The 25,426-nt window shown below is 45.2% G+C and overlaps 1 protein-coding gene across 3 annotated transcripts; it reads right to left on the reverse strand.

Moving 5' to 3' along the window:
• Positions 1-944: 944 nt before the first annotated feature.
• CIZ1 (CDKN1A interacting zinc finger protein 1) lies at positions 945-25,145 on the reverse strand. 3 transcript variants are annotated; one of them, XM_054007404.1, is made up of 16 exons: positions 25,009-25,115; positions 24,546-24,658; positions 21,781-21,896; positions 18,916-19,082; positions 17,584-17,719; positions 15,764-15,824; positions 13,045-13,124; positions 12,258-12,337; positions 10,323-10,505; positions 9,844-9,974; positions 8,875-8,959; positions 8,086-8,199; positions 7,532-7,708; positions 6,668-6,737; positions 5,401-5,522; positions 945-1,663 (listed from the first exon to the last, which is right to left on the reverse strand). In XM_054007404.1, exons 2-16 carry the CDS (start codon positions 24,629-24,631, stop codon positions 1,082-1,084), a joined length of 2,190 nt encoding a protein of 729 aa, XP_053863379.1. In that variant the 5' UTR covers positions 24,632-24,658; positions 25,009-25,115; the 3' UTR covers positions 945-1,081. The 3 variants fall into 3 exon arrangements, with proteins under 3 accessions (XP_053863379.1, XP_053863378.1, XP_053863380.1); XM_054007403.1 differs by having other exon boundaries at positions 24,952-25,110; XM_054007405.1 differs by lacking the exon at positions 5,401-5,522 and having other exon boundaries at positions 1,476-1,663; positions 24,952-25,145.
• Between the last annotated feature and the right edge of the window lie 281 nt (positions 25,146-25,426).

The following is a 25,426-nucleotide window of genomic DNA, read 5'->3' on the forward strand; positions in this document are numbered from 1 at the left end:
TGCAGCCTCCCTGCAGTCTACACTTCAGTTAGGTTTACAAAAGTTCTGTGATGAGAAATGTTGGCTCAATGACAGGACTCCAGTCCACACATTCCCCCTTCGAAGCAAATGTAAACTACCATCATGCTCTACTTAATGGAGAGTAAAGAGCAGCTGAATAACTCCTTAAACCACTGCTAGAGCCTCAGCAGTGGCTTTTGAGAGGTATTCCCATATAGCAGCCTACTCCGCTCCCCTTGTGGTGTCACAGCCCCATGGTGAGGGGGGGTAGGAGGATTGCCCAGCAATGCTGTCATAACAGAGTCCTTCCTGAATGTCCGGGAGATACAAACACGTGTGTAAGACTGCATGAGCACTGTAAGTCTGTGAAACTGCTTTGAGTGTGTCTGTGGCTTCTGCAGGCAAGGCCCAGCATTGTGACGTGACTGTCATTTTGTACAGTGAGAGTATTTATAAAGAAACTTTTAATAAACCAGCTTAAACTGAATGTCCTCCTAGAAGCATTTCAGAGGCAGCCTTGCTTTAAGTGCTGAGAGATCAAATGACGGAGCTTCTTTCATGTTCTAGTCTAAAACTGGGTCCTGAGTGACCCTGTTGCCTAGTGCACTGGCTTGATTCCATGGGAAAACATTCTGTGAAAGGGCATAAATGGTGTTTGCATGGGGCTGACTCATCTGCCAGCAGTAAAATTCTGCTCTTATCAGGCTTATGACCTGTGAAAGGGGAACCACCTTAGCACAGCAGGAAGTAGAGGGCTAGTACAGCGAGAAGTCTTAGTGAGCAGAGTCTTGCAGCAGGCTTTGCCAGTTCAAGCAGCGAGCCTAAGCTTTAGGAAGGTCAACTTCAGCGACCCTTTCAGGTTTAACAGTACAGTGCTTTGGCTAGCCCATGGATCTCTCTCACATCCCAGCTGTATAAATAACACCCAATGCCATCCCCTTAGACACGCTAAAGCCAGGCTTTTTTATTTTTAAAATAAAAACAGCAGTAAAGTGGAAGGTTTTTTGCTCTATTAAAAGACTCCGAAAATAAACATTTCCAGCAAATATTGTATGCAAAGGGCTCTCCCTTTAAAGCTGTTCTATCTGGGTTTGCGTCTGGCAGAGCGTCTACGCCCTGCTGGGGTTAGATTTGCTGCTTCTCCTTTGGCTGGAGAGCAGGTGTCTGCCTCTTTCTCTCTGATGCTTGCTGCCTCCTGTTCAGAATCCCCTTCGCTCATTGAGTACTGGGGTTTGTCTGTGCCATCACTTTCCTCTTCCTTACACATACTGTGTCCCAGCAACTCCCCTGTGGCACTGTCTTCATCTAGGAGCAGGCAGTCTTCACTAGTGGTGGGGGACTTGCTACCCTCATCCTGACTTCCTTCCTCCTCTATGACCAGGGCTCCACATATATCAGTCTCACTGGTTGGGCTTTCACCCCTTCTCGCAGAGGGGCCCAGCTCACTCTTATTCTCTAGAGACCTAGAGGTTTGTTCTTTTAATGCCAATAATTCTGGATCTTCCTCTCCCATGCCATGATGGGTATTCATTGTCTCAGCTTCATCCTCTGTCTTAGCAGGTGGCTGCAGCTGCTCATCCGACGACTGGAAGCCAGAGCCACGGGAGCACAAAGAGGCCTCCGAGTGTGCTGCTGTAGCTCGGTGCCTTGCTGCCTTGTATCTCTGTGCAAAGGAAAAATGTGTGAGCAATAACTGGCCTGAGACATGACAGGACAGTTTCAGCTGGTCCAGGAGAAACCTGCACAAAGACAGTAGCGAGTGACAAACTGCAGTGGCTGGCTTAATCTCCAAACAAAGCACAAGTCTACGGCTCTCTTGGGTGGGCTGCTGAGGGAAGGAGTTCAAACAGGTACAGGTCTGCTCCTGGCAAAAAGTGATGGTATTAAGGTTTTATTCCCTCTTGCATTTGCTAATGCGGAGGGATTAGGTAGAATGAGGCTGGGAATACAGAGCTAGAACCAGACTTTGATAGCTGTTAATCTTGATCGGAGATGATAGATCAATAGCCCAGTTGAGTAAGTGAAATCAAAACTCATCTCAACTACTGACTGAATTAGTTTTGGGGGCGGGCAGGAGGCAGGTAGTCTCACCCTCCAGATACACAAGACTATTGGTTGTTTGCACTCCTTACAGGCATCTTAAAGGGGAATAACCAGATTAACACAAAGTTTACTGCAGCTAAACAATGAAGTTACAATGTTTCCTTTTGCACTTTGCTCATCTAAGCAATGCAATCAGACTGTCTGCTCATTCACTTTCCGCTTCTTTTGCAAGAGCTCCAAGGTGGTGGTGGTGGGGGGGAGGGGGGAAGTCTTCAGCAAAATCACATTTAAGGGGATGTTTCTAGGAGAGGATTTTAAGCAGTAAGTGTCCCCACTTGCAAGAGTGCTCCAACATTCACTAGATAGTGAATATAGGCCCTATGTCAGCATTGTCAGCAAGATGACTTATTTGATGGGTTCCTAAACTGAGACCTCCAGGGAGAGATCAGCAAGGAGGTTAAAACTGACACTGCAACTTCAGAAAAATAGTACACAAGAGCCACCCTACAGAAGTATAACCATGGGATCCTAAGCCACAAAGGGATTTTCTCCAGCGTGTTAATCAGTCCGGAGGCCTTTACTTAGAGAGATGGTGATCCAGACTTCTAGAAAGACTGCGGCACCAAGTAAACAGCATGGGGCTCCTCTTCCACAGAAATATGAAAGTGATTGGTGATGCTAAACTTAAGCCCTGGAACAAGGGGCTTGTACTGAACCCAACAGTTTAACTGGACTATTCTATTCAGGTTCTTTTACTGTATCCGCACGCTATCTGAGCTGCACTATGGTACTTGGCCACTGAAGGGGCTGGATTATTAGCCATTTGGTACTGAGGACAAAAGGTAAGTCCTCTCTGTGATTTTTTTCCTGGCTCCTAGAGAGTAAGTACAACTCTTATCACTCTTCAAATAGAGCTCTATGCAGCTCCCTGCTTTTCGTAGCTCAGAAGAGAGGCAGCAGGAGGCTCAGTAAGTCCTAATATTTTAAGTTAGCCGGTCCAAGAGTTTGTGCCTGCTCAAGCTCCTGGTGCCTGAGGAAGAGAGCCCATTCTGTATGGTGAGAAACAGGTAAAAGGCCAAGTTGTCTCCACTGGGTAGACAGACACTTAAGTGAAAAATGTTTAGTTGCACTGAACAGCCAGAAATATTTCATGCACTCAAAAGTGAACTGAATACATGATCAGCACCCCGCTGCTGCCAGCCTGATGGTGCTTTTGTCTACCCCACAAAGCAGCCTGAGTTTAATTTTTAATTGATTAAGTTAAAGGGTCCACAGAGAGGATTGCACTACTTTGTCTGTTCCAAATTGATTTAAGCTAAACCCGAATACAGCAGTTTAAACCAGCTAAGTGTCCACAAAGCATTACATACTGCTGTAACTAAATCAGTTTAAAAGTCCCATCTTAAACTGGGACAACTCTTGTTGACCAAGTGCAAGGTAGCGGTTTCCAGATTGGTGCCTCAGATGCAAGCAGTTTGCTGCTAAGAAGCTTCCAGTGTGGAATTCTGGCCAGAAGTGCTGTTCACCCCACTTGAAAGAAACTAGAAGGCATTTAATGCAAAGACCAGGACAGTCCTTAGACCTCTAACCAGCAATATGAACAGTCCAGGGAGTAACTGCTTCCAGCTGAGATCACAAGACTCAAAAGGGCAGTGGCTAGTTATAAATGGAGACTAGCCTTAAATATTTGTAGAAGGCCAACTCCAAGTCACACCCACATACACCTGGAGTCAGCTACTTCCAACCACTTCATAAAATATCAATGAATTAACCCTCATGGTGGCCCTTGAGGCCATTCTCACTATTTTATAGATAGGAATGGAGAAGCTAAGTGACCTCCCTAAAGTAACACAGCAACTCACTGCCAGAATAGAGGAAATCTGACTCTTAGTCCCCTAACGACTAGACAACACTTCCTTCCTGGTACCCCAATGGGTGGAAACAGGAGCATCTCCCCGGGTTCTAACACTCACTGCTGCTATGCTAACTCATTTTTAACAAGCGGGAAGAGGGAATGTAACTACATTGATCTGAATAACTTACTGAAGCAAAACCTGGACAAGCGGGACTGGTTCTTTCATTCCGGAAGTGATCTGAACAGGGAATGGGTGACCCAGAGGAACAGCTGCAGCTTCACCTGCTGCAAAGATTTTAAGAACTGCCAGCACACGTGGGACACTTGTTTCCCCCAGCGCTTGGTAAAGGCAACGAATAGAAAGGGGACTGTTAACTCCTTTGCCAGGCTAGTGAAAGGTTAACCTGTCTGAAAACTAGCAGAAAAGCTTCATGGGACACACCATGAAGAAACTATGAATACACAGGAGGAGAAATGGGATATTTTTGCTGAAGCAGGCCTTGGCCCGAACCAGCAGAGGAAATGCAAATTGGAATTACCCCTTATCCCAGGAGTCAGGCAATGCCACTTCCATACATAAGACTCAGGCAGTGATCACTGAAGGGGGAAGGAAAAGCACTACAGTGCCTCAAGAGCAGCCTGATGGGCACAGGTCACCAAATCGGATTACTGCCCTTCCTGATATTCAAGCCCAGAGAGGAGGTGGCAAACTCAGGTCCAGGCAGTGGATGAGTTTACAGCTGAAAGCCAGGGCCATTCTTGTATCTTCTTTGTGTGGACTAGATACAGCAGAGGAACAGCATTAACTGGCTGAACTCTGTGCCAGGGAAGAGCCTCCGGACAAGCTACCAGAAACTCCCTGCTGCTGCCTAGTCCTTGCTGATCGACCAAAGTCTCAGCAGCTTACGGACTGGAGTTCTCCATCTTCTAAAACTGGCCTGGAATTTCATTTCTACCATTTTAAAGATGAGTTTCCAACTACCTGTCCCCTGTATAGATGTTACCTATATGTAATTTGAGTGTCAGGGCCTATTTCCAGCATTACGGAAACTAAAGCTTCATCTAGACAGATGCATATCATTTCCTGCTCCCTTTAAAAGGAGCAGCCTCTTGTCTAGTCTCCCACTAGCTTCACCCATTTGTACTCACTAAGCGACCAGGAAAGTCCCAGGCTGAATCAGGGATTCCATTTCAGGGGTTCAGTGACCAGATCCAACATTTGCTGGGGAGATGGAGGATTTCCAGCTGAGAGTAGGCAATGGCAGACATTAGCAGTAGTTAGGAAGCAGGAGCAGAACGGTGTCTGATCTACAAGGGGAGTTGAAGACAAGCAGAGAGCATACCAGATGAAAGCTGTGGCATGACGGACATTGTGATGGACACTGAGGACAATGGGAAGGTGCTGAAGACAGACAGCTCAAAGAGAGGAGGTGCAGAGGGAATAGAGAAGACACACACAGAGTGACAAATGCCAGGCCATGCAATTGCCAAAGGGGTCTAACCTGAAAGTTCTCAAAATGCATCAGGGACTTGCAGTGTGTGACCCGGGCAGCGGAGTCACTATGGTAGAATTTGTGACACAGCCTGCAGAGGTAACCTGCGACGGGGACCAGAAAATCCAGGCCTGCAAAATGGGAGGGGAATGGAAATCACAGATCACATTGAACGGAACTCCAAAACAATAAGAACGTTAAAGGGGAAATTAAAAAGAGTTTTGCTTCTGTTAATTGTGGATTTTCAAGATCACTTGCTGAATATCTCATTTTAGCACAGTACAGCTGTGGGCTGATATTCAGAGAGATCGGGTTGCCAAAGAAAAGAAACTACACAGCATAAAAAAATACAATGGAAAACTACAGAGACCATATGACCAGCAGTAATGGGCTCAATCCAAGCAGAAGACAGCAGGCACATGAGAGAAACATGGAGAGAACATTCACAGCATTAATCATTATTCCGTCTGCCACATGATCATGGAAGGTTACAGCAATGTGGAAAATTGGAGTAAACAGAGCTCTCCCTGTGCACAGAGCAACTTCTGCTGGTTCATACACCAAGCCCTCCTCACAATGCGTTACTGTCTGGGAAAGGTTTTAGAAACCAAAATCTGAGCGGCTTACAGAGATTAGAGTGGTGGCTAGAAAGAGCACAAAAGAATGTTCTGGAGGCAGCGCTGCACCCGAGTTCAGCGGCATGTCTGTTCTGATCAGATACTAGTCTAAAGCGTTAGTTCCAAAGAATACAGAAGAAAGGCATGCTGTTCAATCTCCTTTGTGACGTCACGGTGTGCTGACCTGGCTCTTCAATGCAAGACAGAAGCATCTCTACTGAGGCTTCAGTTCCAGGGAGTGTTCTGAACGGGGCACTTGAGCTCCTCTTTGGGGCATCCCTGAGCTAGTAATTCTGCTTTCTACATGGCTTGTTCAGCACATCACCCTTTTGCACTGGCTCCTTCCCCATTCCACAGTTGTTCGGTCCTCCTGGATGAGATCAAGGGTTCTCAGCCCCACCTCTTGAAGGGCAAGAGGCACCTGCCAAACCCATTTACAGCTTTGACGAACAGCACATGCCTTACGCTTACAACTCAACAGATCAAACTTCATCCCTTCTCCAGAATCCGCTAACCTTCACTGGTTTGACATGGACGCTGGAGAGAGTTCTGCTTACTGCTGGCACCATGCTCTTGTGCTGAGGCACACCCCCCATACAATGGCAGCCCCTGGCCCCAGAAGGCACTCTTGGGCACACTGCTTGTCTGGGTTTGCTTACCATAGGGGGTATCTGGACAGTATGTCTCATTTCCTTCACAGTCCTCCGGAGACTTTTCCTTCAGCCCAACCTGAACGAGATATCAAGAGACCATGTCAGTGCATGGAGGCCCCAGCCTGCAAGGACTGTCTACTGGGGCAGCATCCATTGCTCAGCTCCCCTCATGGGCCTTTAACCCTTTCCAACGAGCCTGGGGGCAAAGCTGAGGTCCAACATGGCAGGAAGGGGCTTTTGTTTCCTATTATCCCCTTCCTCCTGTAAAATACACCCCTTAATTGTGTTACCATTCGGTATTCAATCAATGCTGCACAGGTTACATTAACAGCATAGTGTATGGGACAGATTAAATCCAGATACAAAGACCAACTATCAGGAGAAAATTTCATTAGCAGGGTTAAAAACCACCACCTATTATTTAAGGCCTGAGCTACCTCAACTGTGTCCTTCCCACTGTTAGTTGTTCTCGAAGCAGAGAGCTATTTCATCTGGAGAACACTTGCCAAGATGTATCCATTTGTGGGGTCCAGTTAGGAACAGGAGCAAAGCTGCTAATGGGTCAGCTACAGCAGAATGGTTGACAGTGAAGTCTAAACTGTTTTGCCTCCCTTGTCAGGGTAGCCAGGATAGCTTCTTGCACACACAAGGGCTCCCTTGTATCACTTACAGAAATCAAAGATCCTCCCACTCTTTGCCAAAAAGCAAAATCAAATCTCAAAGTATCTTAGATAGTTGCCCTGTGGTCTGGGAATGGAGTAGATAAGCCTGCAGAATGCCCTGAACTCAACTGGTCCTGACGGACAGCCATTAGGATCCAACGCAGATGTTCACATAATACAGCCTTCCATTTCTGTTATCACTGTGTACCTGCTTGGTGACAGGATCTTCATTCTCTGTCTGCCCCACCTCAGAACCTTCCTCTTCACCAATTCCTTCCTCCTCCTCCTCCTCCTCCTCGTCGTCTTCAAAACAGCCAACGGCATCGACTGTGATTAGCTCCTCTGAGTCTTCTGGCCCACCTAGCTCCTTCTCGCCCAGCCTCACCTGCCAGACACAGAGGGGAAAGATCAGACCAGACTAGATTGCTAACTTCAGGCACTCACATAATGTCCCTCTTGTTGACTGGATAGGACTCCTGGTGGAGTCTGGGACTGCCGCATTCTGGGATGAGCAGATGGCACTGCTAGAAAGCAAGAAGGCTATCATGCTCTCAGTCACACATACAGTGCTTAATTATCAGTCTACTCCTTCGAGTAGTATTGTAATGCAGTCAGGGAGGAGAGGAACCACTCGATAGGAAAAATGATGCATCTCTTCACTGGTTTGAGACAAGTAGGACATATGCATATTCCTCCCACACATACCAAGCATAGCCACTTCTGTAACACAGCAGTGCTTCCCCCCAATCCAGTTCACATTACCTCCTTGGCCTTCTGCTTATGCTCAGGGGACTTCATGTGCTCTACAAACTTGCGAGGGGTCTTGAAGTGGCGGCTGCAGACAGTGCAAAAAGGACGGAGAGAGCGTTTGGCCAGCTGAGCAAAGAGGGATGAGAAGATCTGATTGGTTAAGACAGGCACTACTTTGTTTCAATTAAGCTGAATTTAAACTTCTTTCTCAAAATCATGACTGTGAATCTAGAACACTCAGGCCACCTTCTTACAGCAGGAGAGGGGGTGTCTTGGCATACATGCGTCCACATGCCCAAGAGGTGGCAAATGTGTGGGGAGAGCAATGCAGAAAGGCTCTGGTTGCTCATGGTCTTGAAAGATCTCATGGCACTTGTCATACAAGATGGGGTAGTTAACACTAGTGTCCTGACCAGTTTCCAGCTTGGGTAATTACAGACTGCCTACCTAAATTTCCCCATGCAGTTGAAAATGATCAAGGAAAGAGCCATGCTGCTACCATACCTCTGGATAGACAGAGTTTAATAATAAGTAAGGCCTGTAGTAGTAATAATTGGAAAACAAAACACGTGCTGCTAGTCGGTGCCAATTCGCTCAGCAAGACACACAGGAGTTCCACCAGCACCAGTGTGCAGAAGCCCAAGAGAACAAGATGCATAAAGAGATCTGGCTAGAAATATCCTCATCACCACAGTGCAATGCCCCAGGGTATTCCCTCCAGCTCACTCCCCTGCCTCTAAGGATAACTGAATGTCTTTTATCACTCGACCCCCTTTGTAAATCAGGGAAGTAATTTGTTACCTTATGTTCCTGAGTCCTTCGATGTTTGATTAGATCCCCTGTAAAGTGTATCTGGCAGGTGTTACACCATCGCTGCTGGGTCTCTCTGTGGTGAGAAGAATGGCTCAGTAAGAGACTCCCTTGTGTTCCCAGGGAACACTGCTTTTGCAGTTCTGCGCGGTCTCAGCACCTACTGTGCTTTTCCCTCCATAGACTGTTTCAGTTCCTATCTCTCCCACCTTTAGCTGGTTTGGCTTCACTCAGTCTATAAAAAAGCACCCATCACAACCGTCCGTAGGCTGATGAACTGCATTAAAAACTAGTGTGACAAAGACAGTATAGCTACACTATAGGAAGCGGATGAATAATTTTCCCTGAAGGGGGCTACCTGCTGGGGTTAAAGCGTAAGAGAACAGATGGGCCTTGAACTGCACCCTGAACATTGACACACCCACGCTGGGTGGGACCAATGCAGAGGCAAGTTCTAAAGTCAAGGGCCTTCAACTCAAAGCCCTGCCTCCCCGTGTTCAGAACTAGGGACTGCTGGCAAAAAGGTCCCAGCTGAAGTGTCTTGAGCATTTCTATTAGACAGTATCTGAGATCTGATATATGCAGTGACATGTACTCTATTAAAGGCCAGACAGACAGACACATCTACCCTGTCCATGTCTGATCAGGTCTCTTTTCACAAAACACTGACTAAACATAGAAAGTGAATGCTGTTTTTACTGCTTTGGGGTTTTTCTTCCCCCTTTCTGTACATTCTGAGAACAAGTGGAGAAGATGGGACAGTTTTACTTGTATCCAGAATTTTAATCTGTTTTTACAGACTTGTGCTTTGCAATGTCGGTTTCTGGGGTGATATCTTAAGGCCAGTTGGGACACATCAAAGGTATTTAGATCTAAAGTTCCAAGCACTGCAATATCTAAGTACTGGCCTAGCTGGGATCAGCCCTCTTTACCCTCCACCTCCAACATACTGACACATACCCATCTTTCTTAGCCATCAGCGTCTGCTCCTTCACCATGGGCAGCAGTGAGACAAAGCAGACATTACTCATGTGTTGAATCTCCCCAAGTCGCTGCTGGTGCTGAATTCCAGCCATGTGGGATTGGAAATTCTAACAAAGGAGACAATCCATTTAGATGGAATCAAAATTAAAAAAAAACAAAAACCCAACACAGCTGGTCAGTTCAATTCCATTCCCTCTACTGATCTATAATATTTGGAAAGTTTAAAAGCTTAAGAGCATGGCTATCTGTGGATTACCCAGCGCTGGAGCTTTAGGATGTTAGCTTGCAAGCTCTTTGGAGGAGTGGTTTATTTATAGGCTTTTCTCAGCCTCTTGTCACCATAGTGCCTGATGCCTTGAAAACATGTCTCATGGTGCAACATTTTTACCACAAGCCCCTGGCCATGCAATTCCTTCCCTTGGCCCCCAGTCCCTGCCAGACTCTAGTGTTTATACCTGCTGGTTGCAGCAGTTGGTCTTGCAGATGTAACAGAAGAATTTAAGGACAGACTCAGGACTGGTATCAGCTGTGCCCAGCTCACAGGTCCACTGTCCTGGCTTCAGGGCTGTAGTGCTGATAGCTCTGCTCTCACTGCTCTGCTGGATAGTCACTTTCAACGAGCCTCCCGAACTCAGCACCTGCCAGAATGAAACGTCAAGAGTCCAATCTAGATGGGATCTTTAGGGGCTACTCTTATTTCTGTGCTGCTGCTGGTGGCAGTACTGTCTTCAGAGCTGGGCAGCTGGAGAGCGGCGGTTGCTGACTGGGAGCCCAGCTCTAAAGGCAGAGCTGCCGCCAGCAGCAGTGCAGAAGTAAGGGTGACATGGTACGGTATTGCCATCCTTACTTCTGTGCTGCTGCTGCAATGATGCTGCCTTCTGGGCTGGGTGGTCTGCCAACAGCCGCCGCTCTCCAGCTGCCCAGCTCTGAAGGCAGCGCAGAAGTAAGGGTGATAATATCGCAACCCCCCCTAAAATAACCTTCTGACCACCCCCCCCGTAATTCCCTTTTGAGTCAGGACCCCCAGTTTGAAAACACTGGTCTCCCCCATGAAATCTGTATAGTATAGGATAAAAGCACACAAAAGGCCAGATTTCTTGGCCCATGACATTTTTCATGGCCGTGAATTTGGTAGGGCCCTACTTATGTGTGTACACACACACACACCATCACTGTGCTTGGTCCACAATCACTTTCATTATTAATAAAATTAGTTGCTGGATCTTCCAACACAGAGAGTCACTCCCAGGCTAATGTATATTTCTATCTCACAGTTCTTAGTGGACCCTGGAGACATTACAGGCTGATCCAGTTATTTGGAGACTGCAGTGCTCCCCAGTGCCAGCTGGGGGACTCCCGCAGCTTGTGCTTCCCCTCCACAGAACTACAGACTGTTCAGCACTCCACATAATGATTTAGGCTGTAATGTAATTCCTTAACACAGTTCTGTAAGCGTATTGTCCTATCCACATATAAAGAGACACCCCCACATTGGAACAGAGATGTCACTAACCATGGCAGACAGCTATGCACTGGTAGAGTCAGACATATTGGATCTGGCCTGGAATATAGACAGGCCTTTAGGTGTTACTTTAATCATACAACAACTATTAGCACAGGCTCCCAGTCCACAGGTGCATTTCCCTGCTGGCTCCAGTAGTGGTATACCTTGGCCTGCTTCTTGCCAGTCTACTTTCTGGAGTGCCAAGACCCAGCTAGCCTCTCCCTCCTGCTGTAATTTCAAACCATAAGGTAGCTGCCAGCGTTCAGCTCACTTCCCAGGAATGGCAGGGAAAGAAAGGCATGCTCTCCATCTGCTTTAACCGCATCCCTCACAATCTCTCTACCGACTTCTAAACTTTCGGGTTTATCCTCAGTGATTCTACAGCCTCCAAAACAGACCTGCCTGATGGGGATGGCTGTTCCCCTTCCCAGACTGGGCTGCGAGAAGCTCCTCTTGGAAAACTCAGACATTTAAGAGCCATTAATTAATCCTTTAATGTAAATTTTAAAAAGAATAGAAGAAAAAAAAAAAAAAGAAAAGAAAAAACCCACACACAAGAGCCTGCCATCCTTCCAGATCAGTATGAAAATCTTTACATTAGTCATAACTCCAATGAGCAGCATGCAGCGTGTGAAGCTTTTAACAGGGGTGCAGATTTACAACAATTAAAACATTGCCACAATCTGCTGTAATTTAATCAGAGGCAGACCCGGCATAGCAGCTTCCTACAACAGCACAATGCCACACCCGGGCCACTGACATCAGCCCCAGAGCCAGGTGCCACTTGGTTTCCAATCACAATGGAGATCTGGGTAAAATTGACTCTTTGGGGCAGGGAGACATTCTGGGCACATTGTCCCTTTATGCGAAGGACCTGCCTACTTACCTCTGGAGCTTTCAGTTCCTCAGAGAAGCTTCTCTCCCTGGAGGCATCTTCAGTTGAATTCTCCCTCACACTGTCTGGTCCTAAAAACAGAAAGACCCTTTAGCTGGATTAAAACTAAACAAACAATAGAAAACCAAGAAACAGATGCATGAAGTCTGGAAGCTTACATCACCCCAGTACTCAGATATTACCCTAGTTTCACAGGGCCTCAACCTGGTTTTCATAGAGAAAAGTCCTTGTACAACATGGAAATTCATCCCACTGTTTGCATCTGGCTGTTCAAAACAATCTGGAAGCCCCTAATTTAACTGGAAGAGGGATAGCTACTGGAGCATATTTTTAGGTTGTTGGTCCCAGTATTATTCTTCCTTCACTTTTCATCCTTGGAATGTGTTTTTGAAAATATTCAGGGTATCCTACACTGAACCTGGTAGGTGTAATTCCCAGCTCTGGCAGACAGACACACACACACCAGATCAGTTCCAGACAGCATGCTAAAATAGGAGTGGGGCTCTAGAGGTGTGGGGGGCAGGGCTCAGGCTAGTCACCCAAGTAGATGCCTACTATCTCAGACGGGGTTATATTCAGGTAGGTAGCCCACACTGTTATTTTTAGTGTACCAGCACGTGTATGTCTACCCCGGCTGGGAATTACATCTTCCAGATGAAGTGTAGATGTACCTCATGTGTTACACCGTATCTCTAGCAGGAGGGAACCTACAAATCCACACAACTCCACCAGCAGGCTGGGGGCTCCATCCCTCACGTCTGTCATGATAACTCCTTACCATCTGCCTGGGTTTCCATGCTTGACTCCTCTGCTTCCTGGCTGCCTGCAGCATCCTCTAGGATGGGCACTTCTTCCATACTTTAATTAAAAAGAAAAGAAAAGGAGAACAAGATTATCTCCCACGTCCAAAGCCAGGAAGATGGAGAGGCTTAAGCCAATACACAAGGTGGTGTTTAAACCACAGGCCAAGGAGTTCAATCTACAGCGTTCTTAATAATCCAGCAAAAACCTGAAATCTCAAAAATAAGTGGATAATATTTTTCTGTTGCAAATGGTATTTCTGGTGACGCTCCAGCAGAACAGGGAGGGGCTCCATAGCATACACACAAATATCAATCATACCTTTAAAAGCCGGCCAAAAGAGCTTGAATCAATTGTTCAGGAATAACTGTCCTAACCTGATAGAAAGGTGGGGAGAGGGCTGCCTGGAGGTTATTCACACGAAGGGGTTCTGGGATTCATTTCCTGCCTTGGCTGGTGATCTCCAGGACAACTGCAACATTCACCTGTTCTAGGGACAGGGGAAGGTTAAAACTGAGGTCAGGAGGAGACCTTGTTGGCAGTCAAGCAGGGATTTTCAGGAGTTTTGTCTCACTGAGATTTCAGTTTCGTTGCCTATTTTCCTGACATATTTTGCATGTGATTGTAGTGGATAATCAATAGCTCTAAATACCAAACCCTGCTACTAGGAGCTAGCTTTGTGTTTCATTATTGCCGTTGGCCTGATTCAAGGAGTGGAAACAGGCTCCTGAAGGGATTGCTAAGAATGAGTGACTGATGTGCAGAAGGATCTGATAAGGCAGATTTCTTTCTGATTATATGTCAGCACTCCGAATTTTCAGCTAGGTTTTAAATATGTCCTTCTTTCCAGGCCAGACCTACATTCCCACCTGTGACACACTTCAGCGCACTCGCAACTCAGTAACAGCATGCAGTCTGCATTAGGATTTAAACACACACTCCATAATTTAGCAGACTGATAAGTGATAAAGTAACTGGGTTACACAGCTATAAATACACAGCAAGATTTTGACAATGCAGACAAGGGCAAAACAAGAGTGGCTTGTATTATCATTATTTGTTAAGTGTTGACAGTGTGTTCAAACACCCTAGACACACGGATGGAGGGACAGCTCCACAGGGTCTCTAAGATCAGAGACCTAGAGGAGAGGGTGTCACTTTTTGAAACCGAGGAGGAAGCAGCATTATATTGATACTTGTTACCATTTATGGCTCTCGTGGGAGGACATGGGATTTCAAGGAGTTGAATGAAAAGGGTGGTTGCCTGTTGCATTGGGATAAGGAAGTTGTTCCAGGCATATGGACAGTACAGAAGGCAAGAGTGGGAGAAGGAAATGAGGGAGCATGGTGGGTGGCATCACTGGCAGAGAAGGGGAGAGGTGGGAAGTGATAAGAAACAAGAGCAGAAATATATGCAGGGTGGTGCTGTTCAGAGTTTTGAAAGGGAGGTTTAGAACAGTAAACTTCATTTGCTCCAGAGATTCATCATCAGATCATTCTCAGATAAATAAAAACACTCTCTAAAGTTAAACTATGGACTCAGTAACAGCAGAACCTTGCTAATCTGCACTCCATACATAAAACACACACTAAATCTGGTAGTCTCTAGCCACTGCTCAGTAAAGACTTAATAGAGTCACTGCAACCAGGTCTTCTATCACTGAGGCTTAACTATTTATTCAATTTATGCTACAAAACATTGATTAATACACTGCAAATTATTAGCATAATTAAACCAAACTACATTTGGCAAACGGATGAACAAAGTATATGGTGTAATGAGTCAGCCTTTGTTTTAATTGCATTTACTCATTGTCTTGCTAATTCACAACGCATCCCCAAATGCGGAATAATATTTTGCATTTCTATAATGCTTTACATGATCAAAGTGCTGTATAAACATCAAATCAATCCTACAACATCCTCCACAGAGCTCTTTGTTAATCTCTAATCTACTGACGAGGCACCAGGAACAGAGAAGTGAAGAGATTTGCTACACAGTGAATTGGTAGCAGAGAACAGATTAGGTTGCAGAAGTCCTCACTCTTCATCGCTAGTGCATATTAGGGACCTTCTAATGCACTTGAACAGAAAAAGGATTTTGCAAATAAATTCACTTTGGAAAAAAGTTATGAAATCAATGTCTAATAATTCTTATTCACTCCCACTGCCCCGTACATGTAAGATGGTAACAGGTCTGAGCAGGACACAGTTTGGAACAGCACAGACTACTTGCTGAACTGTGTTCCATATTCTTCCCACCAGATGGCGATATTGCACGGTTCCTGGTTTAGCAGTCAGTGGCAGAGCAGGGAGCAGAGAATTTGCAAGATGGCCTTTATATCGTGTGTCATTCCCCTCTACCTTCATTCAAATATCATCATCAATTGCCTGTGTTTATTTATGCCCAATCAATATATGGATCCAGGTAACAGAGGGGCTCAGGAAGTGTCATCTTTGTAGCCTGTCTAGATGCGGTCCATCGATTCATCTCTCTATTCATCATCTTCGTGGTTATGACACTTGCAGCATCCTTGGACTCAGCAAGTGCCCTGAGGTTTTTTGAGTCACCCTGAGCACCAGAGATATTCCCCCCCAAATGCCAGAAGTCAGGCTGCCATGGTAGTGCTCCATTTTACTGAGAATATAGCAATGGAATAACAAAGCATTTCTATGGCCTTTTCAGGGGAAATTACCTCTTCAGTCTCTTTGCTGCAGGCTCAGTGTCCAGTATGGATTCTGCTGGCATTTTTGGTTCTACAGGGATAAAGACACATGTTACCTTAGCAGAACAAACCATGGCCCATCTGATTTGATCTCCTACCAAATGGCCTATGTCAGATACAGTACTTTAGAGCAGATGATAAGACTAGAAAGCACTTGGCCAGTTCTGGCTTTCAGAAGGGTGGAAATGGATCGCTAACTCAAGAGATTAGTAATGACCTGGGAGATGGAGTTTTATTTGTAAAGGTTACTGCTGTAAGCCTGACCCAGAAGTAGAGATATGAACTTATTACTAGCCAATGGTTGTTTGGGTCTTAGTCCAATACCAAGGGGACAAGAGCCCACATCACAAAATTCCAATACTGCACATTAAGGTCAATTGTTAGACCTGTCAACCTGCTCAGTGTCCCTGTAATCAAAATCAGTTTTCCACTGCATTTGAACCGGAAAAATCATTCCTTTATGGGGCATTCATGTGGATACAACCTCACTATATTTGTGTGTTCTTAGATTATAAGCTCTTTGAGGCAGGGCCCATATCTTCATGTGTTTGTACAGTCCCTAACACAATGGTGCCCCAGTCCCAGTAAGATTCCAGGTATCAACATGGAAACAAGCATCCTATTAAACAAGTCTGTTTCTTTAACAAATTGGTTGCAAGTGGGTCCCACCTCATACAAGTTTTAGTCTATGGCTGCCATGCTGAATTCAATGCTGGTAAGGCAGCATGACAGCTATTGTTCCAAAATTATTTCCTTTTCTCATCCCACTCAGAGGTTCTTCTATACCAAAGTGACTTACTAGACAGGCAAAGGAATAAGTAATCTTATCTGAAACAGGCACCAGTGGGGAAAAAGATCATAGAATCATAGAATATCAGGGTTGGAAGGGACCTCAGGTCATCTAGTCCAACCCCCTGCTCAAAGCAGGACCAATCCCCAACTAAATCAAAGATGAAGGGGATTATATCATGAGAGTGATGTAATGCAACAAGGAACATTCCTCCTGCACCACAAGAAATACATCACGTACATCATCTCAGTAATGCATACAGCTTCCACCTGATTAAATAAGAGAGATGGAGCTGGTTTGCAAAATCAAAACACCTAGCTAATGGCATAAATGAAGCCCAGTGCAGGGGGCTCTGACTGGAGGCTAGGCCAGATAGGTTCATCTTCCAGAAATCCTCTCTTGCGGTAAGCAGCTAACAGGAGACTAAAGAAGAACAGGAGTACTTGTGGCACCTTAGAGACTAACAAATTTATTAGAGCATAAGCTTTCGTGGACTACAGCCCACTTCTTCGGATGCATATAGAATGGAACATATATTGAGGAGCTATATATATATATATACACACATACAGAGAGCATAAACAGGTGGGAGTTGTCTTACCAACTCTGAGAGGCCAATTAATTAAGAGAAAAGAAAAAAGTTTTTTCACTTCAGAAGTTTTTTTTCTCTTAATTAATTGGCCTCTCAGAGTTGGTAAGACAACTCCCACCTGTTTATGCTCTCTGTATGTGTGTATATATATATAGCTCCTCAATATATGTTCCATTCTATATGCATCCGAAGAAGTGGGCTGTAGTCCACGAAAGCTTATGCTCTAATAAATTTGTTAGTCTCTAAGGTGCCACAAGTATTCCTGTTCTTCTTTTTGCGGATACAGACTAACACGGCTGTTACTCTGAAAGGAGACTAAAGCCATCTCCTGCTTTTGCTGCATCAATATCCTAGAGAGATTTCTTGAGCATGCTCAGAAGATTTTGTTTCATTACAGGACCCTCTTACCTGTGGGTGAGGAATTGTTCTGTTCTGACCCAGCCTGGGTACCTTCTGGGATTTCAATTTTCTCATCAACTCCTTGTGCCTGAGATGAGGATGCCTGGTCCAGTTCACGCTTCTTGTCAGGGCCCCTCTGGTAATCCTGCAATTAGCAAAGAGACTTAGACCCAGCTCTCTTCTCCTTCTCAAAACTAAGCAGAAATTCCAGTACTACACAGCCTGATGGTTTGTCTAAGACTCTCCACCTGTAAGCAACTGAAAGTGGATGAACAGAGCTCTGTACATGGATTCCAAACTGCAGGCACCCACTGACATATCTCCAGGATTTTAATGGAAGCTGTGGCAGGTCCAGGGCACTTCAGAAAGGCTCATGCAAAACCTGCATCGGCTGGAAGGAAGAAGAGTCCCAAATAACTACTCTTCCTTTTCTCTCCGGGCCAGACCCAGCCAGAACGCTGGACTAAGCCAGAAGCTCCAGTTAAAATGGCTCTGAACACTGGACTAGGTAACACAAAACCTGAGGCTGAAACAGAGGAAAAACCCTGGCCAGTTTAAAAAAAAGAGAGAGACCGAGACCATTTTCAGTAGATTCTCAGACAAATCTGAATTCAGACCTGGGGAATGGATTAAAAAGGAGGAGGAGCTGGGGATTAGTAGTACTTTGCAATCGTGTAATACCTTTCACCGAGAATTCTAAAAGGCTTTATAAACTTTCACCAGTTAAACTTCACAACATCTCTATAAGCAGGTATTATCCTGATTTTACAGGTGGAAAAATGGAGGCAGCAAGAGATTAGGTGACTTGCTGATGGTCACAGCGAGTCAGCACACAGCTGGGAATAGAAACCAAGGACTCCCAATCTTCCGCTCTATTTTTCATGGTTCAGGCCAGTCTCCAGGAGGAGTGCAGCCATGAGGTTTTCGCTAGAGAAAGGACATGGAGTGAAATCCTGGCCCAATTGACGTTAATGGCAAAGCTCTCAGGCTTCAATTGAGCCAGGATTTCACACACAGTGTTGTAGTTATTTTGAGGTAGATATTTCTAAAGGTTCTTAATATTTTACTATTTACCTAGAATTAATCAAATGAATCCTGGTATCCTAGGACAGGAGGGGTCTCCTGAAAGAGGATGGGGAACTCCCAATCAGTACAACTGGGATCCTGGAAATGGGTTGGTTTGACCAAAGAGCTTCTCTGTCAGCAATCTGGTACTAAATTATTATTTTTTCATTCTAATTCTCCTGCATTTCTCTTTAGTGCCCCATGTACGATATGGCCAATCACCAGCCAGCAACAAATGAGAGCTAGTCTCTTAAGATCTGGAAATCACAAGCTCACCTTACGAAACATCCGATTCTGCCGCTGGAATGGAAGGCCTGGGAAGCCCAGCTGTGCGGGCTTTAATGAGACCCCGACAGGTGGTGGACCCAAAAGGGAATGTCTTGTAGCCTGAGGGAAAAACTGTTGCAGAGCTGGGGCTGTCATGTTAAATCCTCGTAAGTTTCCTACAAATGCAAACATATAATATATCACTCCCATGTAGGGTGCGCTCATGAGACAGCAAACCCTCAAGCCATGATGACTGCAGCAAGGGGTCGAGCTTAGAGAACTCTCTACCTCCCTTTCCATAGGGAATGGGTATCAGTAGTTTTGTTTTGCTGGCCGGCTTCCACTTCTCTCAACCACCCCAAAGATCTCACTCCAACATTGATGCCATGTGGGGATGTGTTAGACTACTCATCTGTTTAGGATTGTTACTGCAGGGTAAGCTCATTGGAGTGATTATTGGATTCGAACACACTGTCACCCGTGTTTAAAGAAAGACAAGATCTTGATTGTGCAAAGATTCTTTGTAGAAGAGGGAAATTTATCCCCCAGTTTGTGCAGCTGGCAGTTCAAACCGTGATCTGGATGTTTTTTTTTTTTTTTTTTTTTGGACAGAATATCCGCAACAATTGGAGCATTTCATTTAAAACATTTTACTTTTTAAACAAGAGATTTCATAGGCCTCTCTGCCACTACATTTATCATGCAAGCTCAACATGATAAACTAAACCCAGCCATTTAAGATGCTACCATTTTCTATCATAATGTTTTGTCTTTTGAACAGTTCTTTTCAGCAGAGCATCCACCTGAAAGTGCTTTATAGCCATTAGGTAAGTATCAACACTTTCCGATGAAGGCAAGCCTTGCCATTCCCATTTTACAGATAAGGAAGCAGAGACCGACTTTAGAGCCAAAGTTTTAGAAGTAGCCTATTATTTTGACTGCCAATCTTTAGACACCGACTGCTTGATTTTCACAGGTACCAAAAATCCATAGCTCCCACTGAAGTCAGTTTGAGCTCTGGGTGCTCGGCACCTGTGAAAATCAGGCTGTAGCTGTCTAAAGATGGACATCCAAAATCAGAGCTCACTTTTGAAAATTTGTACATAAATGACTAGCCAAACACCACACAATAAGTCAGTGGCAGAGTCAAGAGTTGAACCTAGGAGTTCTGACACTCAACATCATGCTATAAGACCTGATGACCCTGGTATAATGTATAAAGGCTGCGACACAACACAAGGAATTCCCACCGATTTGAACTACTTGTCAATTATGCTGTGAAAGAAGATATCTCCTTGTAAGGAGATTTATCTTAATTTTGAACAGAAATCTATTTGGTAAGAAATGGCCTTCTGTTCATGGTTTAACACTTTCATTAGAATTGCACATCCATTTAGACTCAGAAGGGCATTTCTTCTTTCCCCACTTCCATTGCTGAAACCACAGGCTTCCACTGAATTATTTATTCTGATGTTTCTCAGGCACTGAAATACCTAGGCATCAGATATTCTCACATGTAATCCAAGCCTGTAAGTGACCACAAAAATTCAGCTCGTAAATACAGTCGTATTGTTCAGTATGGTCTTTATTACACATTTAAACACGAGACAACGCAGAATGTCAAAAACGGAAATCACAGATACTAGTTCCAGCTTGCTAATAAGGTAGGGATAATACTCCACCTCAGTTCATTAGACTGGTCATTAAAACACCTTCTTCAACTGGCATATCCAGTTTGTTTCAGATCATTGGACATATTTCCATTTTAAATACAATTTTTCAATAAAACCTTCACCTTTAGAAAAAAAGCCATGCTACTACTGAACATCAAATTTATCAGTCATCCTCCTTTCATATTTTTGCTGGGCCCAAGCTCTTTTCATCATACAAACATACATAAGAAACTTTAAAATCAGCACTAACTTCAGATTAAAGTTTGTCCCTTACTGCCTCAGCTTTCCTCAGCCAAACAGAGATCTTTAGATGGCCACTGGGGTCATGAGAGAGCATGCTTATTAATTAGGCAAGGGAGAACAAAGGGCACTATAACAACATGCAGAATAAACCTTCATATACAAGAATCATCCCTGGTCTAGTTTTAAGTCAAATGATCATTCAAATTAACCCAGGTACCTTTTTCTTTGTCAAAACGGCACTGGCAGGTTAAAAATAAAAGAAAATACAAAAAAAAAAAAGTTCCTCACCTGCATTTCTAATACCTTACATTAACTACAACTATTATTGGAGCAGCCTCGTAAAGTTGTCTTGAAAACTTATCAGACCATGGACAAAAATCTATCTACCTGGAACCAGATGATGGAAGAAATAGTGACTTACTCCAAGCAAGTAGAATTACACAAAGCTGTCTCTTAAAAATTTACTTTTCACTTCTAGGCCCTTTCTTTTTCCCCTTCTCTTCACTGAGCTTGGAAGATAGACCAACTAATCAGTTTCACTTTCTGCGACACATTTGTTTGGGTTCACAGACAATGCAAGTGACTATGTAAATCGAAACAAAAGTTATGATTGCTGTTTAATATATTCACAGAAACATTTATATTTGCCTTAAGCTTGTAAAAGAGAAAGAGTTTTACCAGTCAAAACCACCTGGAAGATCCCCATTGTGAAGTCACAACTTCCATATCAAATGTTGCTCCTGAGCAGTTGAAAAACTGGATTTTCAACAACTGAAGAATCTCTGAGATTTGGATTGGGGCAAATTTGAAAAAACAGTGCAGAGGAATGGAGTCCCAAAGCATAGAGGACTCCTATGCTTAGACATGCAATATCCAGTCTATGACTTCTCTCCCAGGTTAAGTGAGGGTGAAGGGGTGACTAAATAAGTGCAATGAGCCTCTCCAACAATGACAGTACCTTGCATCTGTTGCATGAGCAGAGCTCGCTGAAGCATTGGATTGGCATTGAGGAGTGATGCTTGATTCGTTGCCCGTAAGTTCAGCATCTGTTGCTGTTGTGGTGGTGGCAAACCCCTGGAAAAGAAGGGATCAAACACTTAAAAGCTTCCTGTAGAAAAATGTAACCTTCAAATTCACTCTTGTCTCTAACAAGCACAACACAAGGAGCAAAGGACAAAAGCAACACTGATGCGCTTGCATTAAAACACCATTGTATACATTAACATTGTATCCCCCTTTCTTTCATCCTCCTGGAGTACCCAATAGTGAGGGATTGTCCATTACAAAATGTTAGGTCTGCAACTTTGCCAGGTTTAAGAGACAGAACCTCTCAACACCAAACACATATGAAGGGTAATGACATAGCTTAAGAAAGTTCAGTAGGGGACTGCAGGTCTACAGACCCATGCAGGCAGCTGATCACTAGCTAAATTCAACAACTCCTCTTGATTCTTAAAACATTTTCATCGTCCTAGGACACTACTCAAAATCCACTACTCCTACCCAGAGGCTGTCCATATGGGTGCAGCTGAACCTAAATGTGAGTGTTGGGAAGAATGGCAGTAAACTATGACTTTCATATTTAAAGTATGGGCCAGAAGGAAGAGATGAGAGGAGTGGGAATACCTGGGAATGGGGTTGAGCAGCAAAGTGTCAGTCTGGTTCGGGGGATTGAAGAAACTGGCATACATTACCCTAGATGATTCTTATATGCTCTAAAAACAAGTCTTACCGCACTGCTCTCAACCCCACTACCATAATTTATGAGCCAATATTAATGTACTTGCCCCACTTCTAAAGATGCTATAAATATTATGAAGCTGAAAGCACTTTCTGTAGGGGTGGGGAAGCCTATTCAGTGTTGGCTTTTAAAGCTCTTAAAGGAGAAAGGCTTGATTATATCAGACAACTCTTCCTCAAGTCTTATCCTGGTGGGCACAAGTGCTGACATCACACACCATCACATTTTAGGTTGGCAAGTCAAAGAGGTAGCTGTGAAAGACCTTAAGGTGTGAAATTCATTTCTGCACAACATCTTCCTCAGCCCAAGCCACCCCACTTAAAATATTTTTTATTAGGAGACCATTTGAATAAATAGACAGATATTCTCAGTATAGTAGGTCACCTTTTAATAACAACAGATATTCCCAGTATTGTGGGTCATTTACATTTATTTTAAGAGAGATTTAAATATTTTCCCACCCTTTTTCCCTCTTATATTTCCTTTGTAATAGAGAGGTTTCCAAGCATACCTCAACAACATACTCATCATACTGATGTAATGGTGGTTGTGATTTAGTAGCCAAGAAACTTCTTTTCCTCCTTACATTTCCCCCTTTTAGTCTTGAATGCCTGCTGCATAAAGTTCTAGAAGAGAACATTAGCACCTAAATGCATTATTTAACTGTTTCTGTAATATATCTTCTATCTCTGGTCATAGTGGGCAAATTTCCTTGATTAGAACTATTGTCTTCTCTCTTACATGTTAGGTGAGCAGTTTCACTCTTTATTGTCCTCTTTACTGCTTGTGTCTGGCAGACATGTGTCTAGATTTGTCTTTTAATCCAAATCAAATACAAAGTTACAGCCTCAACATCATGGGGTGCAATTGCACAAATATCTGTGCTTATATATATAAACATCACTTGAATGACACCTTACCACATGTTCAAACTGAATTCAATAATCCCACCCTTACACTAACTAAATAATAATATACACATAATAAAACAAAATTATTTAACCAAAAGGTAGTTGGAGCCTAGTAATATAGTAAAATCCATGCCCCTATTTAAAAGGTTCAGTAGGACATTTATGTAAGTTGTAACAGGTAACATTTTCCTCTAGATTCCCCACTTTTGAACAACAATCAGCTCTTCTAGTCCGATTGTTGTCCACCCATCTTTTATTGATTTAAATTTGGACACTTTGACTCTATAGCATTTTGTTTGATATGATCTACACTATTATGTTTTACTTGCTCTCAGGTACTAGGATGAGGGGATCAGAGAGATACCAAGGTGACAAGCACCTTACAAATACTATAGGCAGAGATTTTTAATAGTGCAGTGCCCCACTGTTGCGAGGGAGGGAGGTAGCCTTTAGACATTCAAATGGTGGTATTTTATATCTGTCTGGTGCAATGCCGGATTTGGGGGGAGCTGCACCAAGCAGGAGCTTCCTTCACCTACGGCCTCCTCAGTACAGAGCTAAGGATGAGTGTTCTGGGCAGCGCCCTGATCCCCACCCAAGGGCTGGGCAGACCCTTTATTCCTGTTGCTGCCAGTGCCGCTGCAGCTTCTAGACAGCGCGTGCGGACAGATGCCTCCTTCTTCAGCTGCCAGACTCACGAGGGGAAACGGAGACAATTCGTGGCCCACCCCCGGCCCAGGGCCCTTATACTCGATGCTCAGATCCCCCTTCACTCCACCCGGGCTCCTAAACCTCTACACAGATCTCCACCTCCCCAGGGCCCTCACACCCCCGCAGTGATCCCTTCCCTTCCTCCCACCTGGACCCCTTTAGCCCTGGCACAGATCCCTCTCCAAGGCCCTTCTACAGCTCCCCCAGCCCACATACAGCCCCCTGTTCTCCCCCCTCTGCCGCCCCCGCCCCGAACAGGTGGGGTGGGGGGCAGGCATTAAACCAGCCACGCTCCGGCTTTCCTGGGGAGGGTCCCCAGGGACAGGCCCGCGGTCCCCGGCCTCGATTCGCCGCGCTTACCGGCCTCCCTGTTGCGAGGGGTGCTGCTGCTGTTGCTGGAGCAGGTGCTGGAGCTGCAGCAGCTGGAATTGCTGCTGGTTGAACATGTCTGGGGCGCCCCACGCAGAGCGAGCCTGGGACAAAACGCAGGAGCATGAGGGAGGCACCCGCCGCTGGGCTTCTGCGTATTCCCCTCGGAGCAGCCATCGAGCAGGGACCCGCTGCCCATTCATCCATCCACTCACTCACTCACTCACTCACCCGAGGGCCGCCCCCGGGGTCCCCACAAGCAGCCGCCTGGGAAGGGGGGGGGACCTTCTAGACCCCCACCCCTTACAAATCCCCCTACAGTGGCGCCTGCGAGCCCCCCGCTCGGGTTTGCATTACAGCCCCTTCCCGGCGCACCGGGACTCCCGCTGCAACCAACCTGGGTTTACATGGCTTGACAAACGGCCTCCATCTTATGGCAAAGAACAATAACCACCTGCTGGCGCTGCTCCTGCCCCTGCCCTGGTCTGGTCTTCCTGGCTGCTCCGACTTCTCAGCGCAGCCTCGCTGCCCCGAACCAGCCCGCTCCCAAACTGAAGCGGAGAAAGGAAGCCGGAAAGCAACGCGAGCTGCAGAGTCAGCTCCTTCTGTAGGCCTGGAGGACCCACTGCCGCTGCTGGGCCGCTTCGCCTTCCTCCCCGATCTCATTCAGCGGAGGGATTCGTTTTTCTTCTCCCCTTAAGAACAAGGGATTTTGCTGCGTGTTTCAGTGGGACATTTCATATCTCCCTCCCCATCTTCCTGAAGTCTCACTGAAATTGCCCCAGGTTGGGACATTCTGCCTCCTCCTTGTGCGCCACACAGCCCACAATTAGAAGTAGGGTCCCTTGCACACAAGCAAGGCTGGGCACCAT

This window comes from Malaclemys terrapin, chromosome 17 (genome assembly GCF_027887155.1).
Source record: "Malaclemys terrapin pileata isolate rMalTer1 chromosome 17, rMalTer1.hap1, whole genome shotgun sequence".
Classification (NCBI taxonomy): Eukaryota; Metazoa; Chordata; order Testudines; family Emydidae; genus Malaclemys; species Malaclemys terrapin.